General features: G+C 50.3%; 1 protein-coding gene across 1 annotated transcript; it reads right to left on the reverse strand.

The window, feature by feature from the left end:
- Positions 1 to 173: 173 nt before the first annotated feature.
- PLK1 (polo like kinase 1) lies at positions 174 to 9592 on the reverse strand (the record flags this gene model as incomplete). Its single annotated transcript, XM_080911653.1, has 10 exons — positions 174 to 406; positions 519 to 701; positions 795 to 949; positions 1119 to 1196; positions 1920 to 2075; positions 5249 to 5468; positions 6736 to 6829; positions 7520 to 7664; positions 8447 to 8615; positions 9185 to 9592. 10 exons carry the CDS (start codon positions 9590 to 9592, stop codon positions 203 to 205), a joined length of 1812 nt encoding a protein of 603 aa, XP_080767779.1. The 3' UTR covers positions 174 to 202.
- Positions 9593 to 11642: the final 2050 nt, after the last annotated feature.

An 11642-nucleotide genomic window follows, 5' to 3' on the forward strand; every position in this document is an offset into this window, starting at 1 on the left:
CAGTGGGCTGAGGGCAAGAAAGAGGTTGGAAACCCACACCCAAACATGTACAAAATAACTTACACACAGCAACCCCTTCAAAGGGGGCACTGCTCCCTGCCCAGCCCCCAGGGCCAGGGACACTGAACAGCAGCCCCAGGAGCCCAGCATCGCAGGCCCAGAGCTAGCAGAGGGAAGGGGCACCAGTCCGAAGGACAGAGACCTAGGAGGCCTTGACGCGGTTGCAGGCAGAGCGTGAGCTCAGCAGCTTGTCTACCATGGTGCGGGCATAGCGGAGGCGGCTAGCCAGTTCCTTGCAGCAGCCATATTCCTCCAGAAGGCTCAGGCGGTATGTCCGGAAGTCCCTCTTCTCATTGATGTAGGTCACCGCTGCCATCAGGGGGCACAGGATAAGTTTGGTGTGGTCCTGGGAGGGAAGAGGGAGCGAATGAAGAGCTCAATTGGTGCCCAAGGGGAGGGCAAAGGGGAGAAAAGCACCTCACTCCCCCCACCATGTACAGACCCCCGCCCCTGCACACCTGGAAGAAATTAATCTGTACAGTGCCATTGCTGAGGTGCAGGATGATGGCGCTGCGTGTGCGGAACCATGTCCGTAGGTAGGGCAGCCGCGCCAGCTCGTCACCTTCCCGGGGTGTGATGTTGGCCCCCGCCTTCAGCAGGTGTTCACTCATGTAATTTCGGAAATAGTTGAGGAGAGTGATCTAGTTTGAAAAGTTGGGGGAGAGATGCCAGCATAAGGGTCTGACCCTGAGGCAGCCCCATACCCTGTCATGCTACCCCCTTCCCAAACTCACCTTCTTCATCAAGGAGTTGGGATGGGAGCTCACGGTGAGGTAGGACTCCGTGCCATCACGCTCTATGTACTGCAGGCTGTCCCCATCATTGTAGAGGATGAGGCGTGTTGAGTCATTAAAGAGCACCCCCACACTGTTGTCACACAGCTGGTACCCTGGTGGCAAGTGGAGGGCTATCTCAGAAAGGCAGGAGGAGGCAGGCAAAGGCCTTGGAATAACTCAGCAGTACAATGCTTGCCTATCATGAAGAAGGCCTAAAATACTCTCTCAAAGGCTACCACAGCCACACCATCCCCTGCCCATTCCACATTCTGGGACACCTACCAAGGCCATACTTGTCCGAATAGTCTACCCACTTGCTGACCCAGAAGATAGGGATGCAAGCAGGATCCTCAGCCTCCTCTGGGATAGAAACAGAACACTGGTTAGATCAGCCCCATCCCCTTTCCTCTCATGCAGCCCCCCAAAGGGAGTACACTAGGCACCCATGAAACCTGAGGAGGAGCCTGACAACACAAGCCTGACACCCAAATAGGAAATTGCAGCTCAGGATACCATGGCTCACTTGAGCCCCCTTACTCTAGGCCTACTGTGTGTGTCTCATAAGCAGACAGGAAAAGAAGGCTTGGAAGAGCCCACGTTCCAGCCATAGGATGAAGAATGATCAAAGTCTCTAGGACGCTCGCTCCGTCATCTGCACCGGGGATGGTAGAAGGCCCTAGTGCCCCAGATCAAATCGAGGAGAAAAAGCTGCCCCGACAACCCCTGCCTGCAATGCTACAACAGCTCACTGGACACAATGTGCTCTGCAAAGACACAAATGTGCTGGAAGGAATGCTATAGAGAATTAAGTCAGGGCAGTGACATTGGTTGGGTACAAAAGCCCTAAGGCTGTAGCTGATCTGAGTCTCTGGAGGAATTCATTCCCTGAGCAGTATGTGCAGCTATGCAGAGATGGTCTACAAGTCATCTACAGGATGACATGGCACAGAAGAGCAGGCAGGGCCGTAGATTTTCTCTAAGAAACGGACAGAGCAAAGGTCATATGGGTCTGGGCCCTCCCGAGTGCTCTGCTGGCTGAGGTGCCCTGCCGTCCCCAGGTGTGCAGACCCCTGCAACACTCACCTTGCCGCACCAGCCCTCGCTCTGAGGGCTTGGAGGCGTTGACACTGGTCAGCTGCTGCAGCAAGTCACTGAGGTGGCACTCGATGGCCTCGTTTGTCTCCCGAACCGCGGGTTCCTCTTTCTCTCGGGGACGGTCAGGCAGGGGGTTCTCCACGCCTGAGAAGGTAACTCGGTCACTAGGCAGACATAAAACTCTTCCCAGATCACTCCGTCACCCATGTGGGAACACAGTCAGCACCAGTGTAAGTGACAGGTATGCGGTGCATACTGAGAGGATGTCAAGCTTCAGGTCTCTGACTCAACAAGCTGGCTTTCCAGGACAGCCGCTGCTGCTGTCACTCAGGGAGGCGACCTGAAGGCACCAGTGACTCAAGGCTGCACCAATTCAAACACAGAGCGAAGGGTACTTTGAGCACCCAGGAAGGTGGAAGGAGGGGCCAAACAGTGTATCTCAGGATGGACTCCTTTTAAATAAAGCCTCAGCAGCTTTTCACTGTAACCCTTTGCTTTGTGCACTTTAAAACGGTCTAATGCAATGCACAACGAAGCATCAAGTTGGGCTGTGGTGGCCAGGGGCCAGCTTTACACACTTGAATGGGTTGTTTCCCCAAACCAGCATGTGCTAGTTTCTCCTGTGATGCAGAATTAAAAAATAAACCACCATGCCACATTAAGAACTTAAGTGTGAAATAAAATATCCAGGATCTGATTTTAAAACTAGCCAAAAAGGGGCTGGAAAGATGGCTCAGAGGTTACGGGCGCTTACTACTCTTGCCAAAGACCAGGGTTTGGTTCCCGGAACCCATGTGGTGGCTCACAATTATGTGTAACTCCAGTTCTAGGAGATCCAATACCATCTTCTGGCCTCTGTGGTCACCAAACATTTGCACGGTGCACAGACAGACATACATGCATGCAAAACACCCATACACAGTTAAAAGACAAAACCTAACAAAAATGAGTGTCTATACAATAAATATGTAAAAATCAAGTCTTTCCAAATTTAACTATTAGAAATGAAGAAGAAATAAATACCCCAGGGACAGATAACATGATTCTCTACCTTTGGCTGAGCTTGAAAAATGTCTATAGAACAATTTCTTTTACTATTAGTTTACTTTATAAAACAGCAGTATTTTAACCACGACCCCGAGTGAGATAGGAATCCACAGATCCAGCACTGCAGGAAAGGAGAACAAGAGAAGAGGGCTGGGTTCCCTCGATTAGTAGAGGGCTTGTATAGCATGAATTAGATTCTCAGCTGGTTATAAACTAGGCGTGGTGGCCCATCCTTGACCATAACCCTAGCGCTCAGGATGTAGAGTTATAAGGAGCAGAAGTTCAAAGTCGTCCTTGGCTACTGTGAGATCCAAGCAGCCTGGGCTACATGAGACACTGTCTCAGAAAGGAAAAAAATAAAAATTACAGTAATATTGCTACCCCTAAAACCGGTGGGCAACAATTAGACAAAGCCCTACAGTTTCACACAACTTCCTGCAAGATACTTATTAGTTACCAAGGCAACAATGTGTGTGGCAGATGTGGCAGAGACAGCTTTGTCTCCCTGAGGAACTGAGAATGCAGAACCCCAACACAATCCTGAGGAAGCATCGAATCTAATGGAAATCAACTCACCAGTACCAAAAGTGTCAAGGTCACAAGACATAAGACAAGACCCTGAGTCTGTCCCTGGCTGGAGGGAACTGGGGAGCCGAGGTCACTAACTGCCATGTGAGGTACTGATATCCTGGTGCTGTAATGGGGAATCTGGTTGATCGATGTGGGGGCTGGGGGTTGTTGGCAGGATTATCTTGTAGCTAACGCTTCAGTACTGGTAATTATGCTATACTTAAGAGATGCTGACTGAAGCTGGGTGAAGGGTACAATCCAGCTTTGTTTTGTTTTTTAAACTTCTGTATAACCCTAACATTATTCCAAAATAAACTGTGTCATTGAGACAGGTGTGAAATCCCAGCACTTGGGAAGAGTTCAAAGTTAGTCTGAACACAAGTCGTCTCAAAGCACCAAAAATAAAACTTAACTATCCCTAGCCACTTGCCTAAAAATGGAAATCTAACTGAAACAGATGAACTGAGAGTTTTATACTAAATACTAGTTTTATACTAAATCCAGACAGAGAAACAAAGCCCCACAAGCTACCTCTCAAAGACCACAGCACTTAGTGAAATTTATTAAGGACAAATAAGACTACATGATGCCAAACTCAATACATGCAGTGGCACAGTCCTGTAAGCCCAGCACTGCACTGACCTGAGGCAGCTTGGTAAGAGTCTGTCTCAAACACAGAAAAGGAAGGAGGCAGGGACAGTAAAAACAAAGGCAAATACTGCTGCAGGCAGGGTGGCTCACACCTTTGATCTTAGCACTTGGAAGGCAGAGGCAGGTTGAGTTGGAGGCCAGCCTGGGCTATGTAGTGAAATCTTGTCTCAAAAACCAAATTAACAAAAAGAAAGAAAACCAAAAGGAAAAAAGGAACCGTCGTGGCAATGCGAGATCAATGCTCACAGTCCTGAAGCTGATGCTGGTGTCCGTCACAGCGCATGGCCTCCTAACCAGTGAGGAAAGCTTGCTCTCAGTTAAGAAAAACACATGGGGCTGATGGTGCACTGGGAGAGCATTCATCCCCTCTACCTTTTACAAGTGTGGACAACGATAAATATTAAAACATGAATCAGAAAAACTCTGATCTCTAAAGAGCTCTAGAAACAAAAACTATCTAAGCAGGGGCAAGAAATGCTAAAGTTTTGGGAAAACAAAAAAAGATGCATACTTTAGTGCCAGAGTAAAATGGCAGATCTTGGAGTTGGCTGTATCAACTTTTCCAAAGTAAGATGTGCTGATGCAAACCTGTAATCCTGTACTCTGCAGGGCCCTAGGCAGGAGGACTGATTTCAAGAGCAGCCTGAGTGACAAAAAAAACCTCCTCTTGAAAAACAAAACAGAAACACTCAAAGAACAAAGGGTGCACGGAGTGACCAGTGTTGGGTGTGCTGAGAATGAGAACCAAGGATGGGTACCTCAACATGCTCCAGGTATGCACCAGAACACTCCCAGCTTTCTCCACAAATTGTGCAAGAAAGATCTTAGGTACAGAATTTCCTTTCCTGGGCTTGGTGTTCAGTTCATTTTTTTCCTTCTTGGCCTAACAGGTAGATTTAGTCAGTTTTTTCTCTCAAGGTCACAGGGGAGAAGGGCCTGGGGACCAGACTCAAAGGGGACCTAACTATGGAAGTTGAGGCAGTAAAGCACACGCATCCTGAAATGTACCCTGGAATCCTGGGCTCTCTTCTACCCAGACTGATCTTTACCTTTATTGAGGACTGTGAGAGGCTTCCTGCTGCTGGGGTCCAGGCTGCTGGGAGCTATTGAAAACCTTGGTGGGATGGTGAGGCAGGTAACAGGGAGCCGGGCGGGAATGTAGCCAGAAGTGAAGAACTCGTCATTGAGCAACTCGTGGATGGAGGGGCGGGCTGTGGGGTCTGTCTGAAGCATCTTTTGGATGAGGGAGGCGGCCACTGGGTTGATGTGCTGGAATGGAGGAGAGCCCAAGTGCCATGAGACAGGGACCTCGGCCAGCATTTGGCTGCTCCTGTCTGTACCATACCATAGTTCAGTGGCCCTGCCTTTCACCAAATCCTCCACCAGGCCTTAGCAATATTGATGAGAAGGATCATTTCTTGCCACTTGGCACTCAAGATTAACCGGGATAATTTCCCTCCCCTTGCCTTTTCAAAGGACATTTGGTTATCTACAAGAGGGAAACCCACATCCCAAGACCTGCCTAGTTTCACCCCCTTAATTCCAGCTATAACAAATAACCTGGGATTTTTGGGGCCTACCAAGGCAGACCTACATGGGGAAGGGGTGTACTACACATGCAATTCCACCAGGATGACTCAATGAGATCAAATCTAGCACAGGCCTAAGCGTCACAGCATTAACTCCAGCTTATGTATTCCTGTACAGTAACTCATTTGGCCCTCTCCTCCCTTCCCCTCTCTATATAATTTAAAAGGAGACAGGGTCTCACTATATAGCTAAGGCTGTCCTGGAACTTGCAATCCTCCTGCCTCAGCCTTCCAAGTGCTAGGCCTCACTTGTGGATGAGGAAACAGGAGGGCCCGGTCTGAGAGTATACATGGCCTCAGGAAGAAAGCCAGGACCACAGTAGTCCATGCTGTCTGCAGTGAGCTGACCTTCAGTGACATATCTTCTCTATGCACAAGTCAAGGACACTGACTTGAAAGTGGCCACGTGTCCCCAGGTGAACCTAGTCCCCAGGAATGAGCTATCCCTTTAAATGGATTTATGCCACCGAATGTGAAAAGGGGTGTTATTTTGTCACTGAGAGGCCCTTGGAGAAACCCCCACTCTGCAGATGGGAAGCCTGGTTCATGAGAGTGGGTCGTCTCCTTTGTTAGGCACAGCAGAGCTGGATGGAGATGGTCCATGTTCCAGGTGTAAGTGTGTCTGCCCCGCCCCCTCCTCTTCTCCAAGTGTTTTACATCCGCTTCAGGAAGAGTCTAAAGACATGGGCTGGGCATGGGACTCTGGTAGAGTGCTTGCCAGTACACCATAAAGCCAGCATAGTGGCACATGCTTGCAATCTCAGCTCTTGGGAGGTAGAGCAGGAGAATCTGGTGTGCAAACTCAACATACAGTATGGGCCAGCATTCATACATTCATTCTCAGTGGCTATACTAGAAGTAGGACTGACTCTGTTCCTAGGATATAGCTGGGCTCAGTGAGTAGCTTTGGGCTGGAACATAAATGAAAACATAAGTGTAGTCATCACCTTGGGAATACTGTATTCATTTTTCTTGATCCGGAGGTAGGTCTCTTTTAGGCATGAAGTCTCAAAAGGTGGCTTGCCCACTAGCAATGTATACCTGGGGGTACAAGCAGGGATTTTGTTCAAACGCCAAGGAAACTCCAAATGCAGGGATTATCTCGGGACCAGAGGAGGGGAGCTATGCTGGACTGACTCAGAATGGATGAGGATGCTCTCCAAGTCTGCCCAGCGACATAGCAACCAAAGGCTGAGACAAGCGCTCAGAAGAATGCAAGCAGCAACACCTGGATAGCAAGAGGCCAGGGACTGCCTGGTTCTGGCCTGCAGTGACAGAGGACTCTCCAAGGGCCCCACAGGCCACCGTGGCAGGGGTTCTGCCTTCTGCCAACCTTTCTGCAGACCTGATTCTCTCTCCAGCACTCAGGACTTCAATGCTTCATGGAAAGTCAGGCAGGGATTGTGTTAAACCCAGGTTCAGACCTGAGATCCTGAATTCCTAACAAGCCCTCAGGTGTTGATGGTTTGGGTCTGTGCATGCTTTTAGTAAGCACCAAAGGGCAGGAGGAAAAGTGAAGGGACTTTCTTGGTCCCTTCACTGGACCAACAAGTCTAAGCTACAGAAATCCCACAGCGTATACCAGACTAATAAGAAAAACAGGGCTTCTTGTGGGGCAGCCTGCCCTCTAAATAGGCTTTCTATAAGGCAGAGAGATCCACATTGTAAGGCCAACTGGGTGAGATGCCTCAGAAAGCCTGCTGCTTTCGCCCACGACTATAGCCAACTTACATGATGCACCCGATGGACCACACATCCACCTCAAAACTGTGTCCCTTCTTGCTCAGCACCTCAGGAGCTATGTAGTTAGGAGTGCCACACAAGGTCTTCTTTCGTTCCCCTTCATATTCCACTTTGGTTGCCAGGCCAAAATCCCCTGGGACAGAGGGAAGAGAGGATGCTCAGCTGCTAAGCCCAGCTGTGCATGGTTGCAGACAGCTGTTACAAGGCTGAGCACTGAGAATTCGTGGCTAGAGACCCCACAGTCCCTGAGCCCTCCCCCACCGTACTGGCCCTAGCTGGCCTCCCATTCCCTTTACACCCCTCTTTAGAGAGCAGGGTTAAGGTGATAAGATGGCTCAGGGGGTAACAGGGCTTGCTGCCAAGACTGATAATAGCCTGAGTCGATCCTGGAGCCCACACAGTGGAAAAGAGAGAACTGGCTCCTTGAAGTTACCCCGTCTCCATCCCTCACATAAACACGGGACATGTAAAGCGCACAGGAAAGCAGAATTAGATGCACTGGGGAACCAGTTACACTATCTTCACGACTGCTGCTGAGCAAGTGTGTGAAGACTCGACAGGGATATAGAAACTGGCAAATCAGACTCAAGGGGACAGGTTTTTTCAGGTTTTTTAGTAAAGAGACAGCTGAGGAGACGCTGCCTGCCATGTCCCATAGCATGTGTCCCCACCTCCTGTTTAAAAACAAAATTGGCTGAGAGCCTGGTTCAGTGCTAGGGGATAGATAATGTTTGGAGGAGGCACCCCAAGTTCAAAACTACTGAGTTGAGGCACAAAAACCTATGCATCTAAAAAAAAAGACAAGGAAAGTGTGACCCCCCCTCCCCAGGGATTTCCAGAGGGCAGCACCTCTATTTCCTATCCTCCCAGCTGTCCCCTCCTTCCCACAGGGCACCTGCAGGCCCAGCACCTCACCTATTTTCACCTCCAGGTCCTCATTCAGGAAGAGGTTGCCCAGCTTGAGGTCCCTGTGAATGACTTGATTGCGGTGCAGGTACTGGCAGCCCAGGATGATCTGCCGCAGGTAGTAGCGAGCTTCGGGCTCGGTGAGAGCCTTCCTCCTCTTGTGCAGCTCCAGGAGGGACTGAAGAGGAGAGAAGAGGTCACTGAAGCCCAAAAAAGAACTGCCAGGTGGATGTGGCTAGGACTAGGCGCTCGGAGTGGAAGAGTCTTGGCAGGGTTTCTCTGGCCATACGCTGGTCACTATCACCGGACCCTCTCCTGTTAACTCTTGCCCTTATACAGTCTTCCCTCAACCCCACTCTCGATCCCCCATCCCAGACTTCCTTCTGGCAGAGATCCCCTCCCTTTCCTTAAAGGTCTAAGGTCTGAATCCAAACAGTCGTCCCCTCCCCCGACTTTACCCCACTCCGGAAGTTCGAGGTCCGTGGCACTACAAGCCTGAACCCTTCCTTAGCCACTCTACACATCCATTTCCTGTACCCACTCACAGCCTTGCGTCTAGGAGCCCCTTCCCTAATAGCAACAGGGCCTGGTCTCGGCTTCCGCAGAACCCCGGCCTCAGCAGTTCGGAGTGCCAAGTACCCTCGCTAAAAGTCTTTTCATAAAAGCTTGAAACTCCTCTAAGCCTCGGTCCCCTTTGCTAGCAAGTTCCAGGTGTAGGAGCCCCAGCACTGAGACAAAAACACTTACCCTCCTGCGACAGAGCTCCAAAACCACAAACACAAAGTCACTGTCCTCGAAAAAGCCATGGAAGCCTACGACGTGTTGGTGTGCGAGGCTGCGGTGAATGGAGATCTCCATAGACATCTTCTCCTTCTGGTGGGGCTTGAGCAGCAAAGACTTAGGCACGATCTTGCCTGCGAACACTTCTTTTGTGTCTGCGTCTGAAATCTCGAAGCATTTGGCAAAGCCTCCTTTACCCAGAAAGCGGCCACGTATATACTGCCGCCGGCTGCGTGGGTCCACTAGGATCTCCGGAATCTCTTTCGCCAGCGGGGCAGCCACTGGAGCACCGGGAGCTGCATCTCCCGGGACCCCACCTTTCCCGAGGTCGGCTGGTGCTCGAGCCAGTTTTCCAGCTTTGGCTGCTGCATTCATGATGCCGAAGTTGCTCCACGGACCTGGCCGGGTCGGTGCAGAGGGTCCTGCTCTGCTCCGCTCCGCTCCTCCCCGAATTCAAACGCGGCGCTGGGAACGTTACAAGAGCCTGCGCGTTGCTGATTGGCCGCGGGGATTTAAAATACAAACCCGCCCAGCGCGCGGCACCATGGGAGTGCTCTACAGCGCAGCCGCCTTTAAACTGCGATCTTACTGGCGAAAAATTTGGTGGGCAGAGAGAGACTGCTGGACTGCGTGCACTCGGGATTGCCTGGGAAACTAAGAACGGATGAAGTAGGTGGAGATCCCCAGGAGAACAGGATTCGGTCCTGCTTTCTGCTCCTCGGCCGGGGCGTGCTCATACAGTTCACCTGCGCCTCCTTAAGATCTAACACCTTCCTCCACCCGACCCGGCCTTAGAACTGAAACTTCAGGGCAAGAGATAGCTTGGAAATGCACGGTCTCCACGGTCGACCGCCCTCTCCCCAGCTAACCTAAATAAACCCAAAACTGAGCAAACTCAGCACGCCTGGCAGAGAGATGCTCCTTCACAGCGCAACGGACCGACCTCCTCTGTGGCACTAGCTGCTCCCAGCCCCTGTGATGTAGCTCAAGCCTTTGCCCGAACAACCCAGGGGCCAGCAGCATCTGCAGCACCTGGGAATTCCTTAGGAAGGCAAAGGAGAGGCATGGGTTCAAGACTACAAGTTAGCCTCGGTCAGCCTCAGCTACCACTCCACTAACCCCAAAGGAAAGAAACTTCCCAGGCATGACCTGCCGGTCAAACAAGACCTTCAGATGATTCTTATGTATGTGTAAGAAACACCAGACGTCCGCCCTGCGATACAAGGTTGCCTGGCTTGTCCTGAGTTGTGTGCCCAGAGCCCCAAATAGAGAAAACTATTTAGTCAGAGGTGGGGGTGGCCGGCATACCAAAGCCAAGTCAGCCCTGCAGAAGTGTTCGGCCTTCATTTAGAAAATAGGTTTACAACAAGTAAAAAAGTGGCCACACAGTGCACGTGTGTGGCTTTTCCTGGAAAAAAAAAAGTCAATTCTGGCCATTGTTCCTAGACACCGCCTTTACCCACTTGCCTGTCTGACTACTGTGGGCACTTTAGTTAAACCTTCATTAAAAGCTGTGTTCCACTAGTTCCCCCAGGAGGGTCTTAGCAAGATCCTATTGCTGGATTGCAAAAAAACAAACAACCCCCCCCCACACACACACACTGCTGCTGTCTTTCCCGGTGCCTGGGAAATGATTGTACTAAATGCTTTCTGAATAAGCCCAAGCTGTTTCCAAAAGTTTAAACTTACCAGGAGTGGGAACATACCTTTAATCCCAGCGCTTCTAGCCACCTTGAACAGGCAGCCAGTGGCAACAGTTTGGGATGGTGGTGATGGTGCAGGATGTGGCACCCCTGTCATATAAATTCACTTCGCATGTGAAAAACTAGGGCACCACCAAGTCTGCCAGCTCACAATGTCTGGCATTCACAGTGTCCTAGCAGGGTGCCGGACATAGACTGGATTCTAACAACATTTTTACAGAACCTAAGATCTGCATGCTAGCTAATTGCTCTACAACTGAATGAAATTTTTTTAAGTTTGTGTGTGTGTGTGTGTGTGTGTGTGTGTATGTATTCATGCTTGTACCTGTGAGTACAGGAAAGAGATCAGAGGGCCACCTTAGAGACAGACCCTCTCATTCCACCTTGTTTGAGGCAGGGTCTGTCAGTTGGAGAATATGAGCTATCAGCAAACATGTGAGACCAGAAGCTCCAGTAGCAGAGCAAAAAGGCAGCTGCCACGTGGCTGGGTGACCTAAGTATAGTCCCTGAGACCCATATCCCAACACAATAGATGGAGGAAACTGACTCCCACATGTTCTCTGACTTCTGCACATACATATGTGTACACACACACCCCAAATAAATGTTTTTGAGACAGGGTCTTACTATATAGCCCCATGTGTCCTGGAACTCACAGATATCCATTTGCCTTTGCCTCCCAAGTCCTGGTATTAAGTTTGTGGATACCAACCTACAATATA

This window comes from Micromys minutus (assembly GCF_963924665.1).
Source record: "Micromys minutus genome assembly, chromosome: 2".
Lineage (NCBI taxonomy): Eukaryota > Metazoa > Chordata > Mammalia > Rodentia > Muridae > Micromys > Micromys minutus.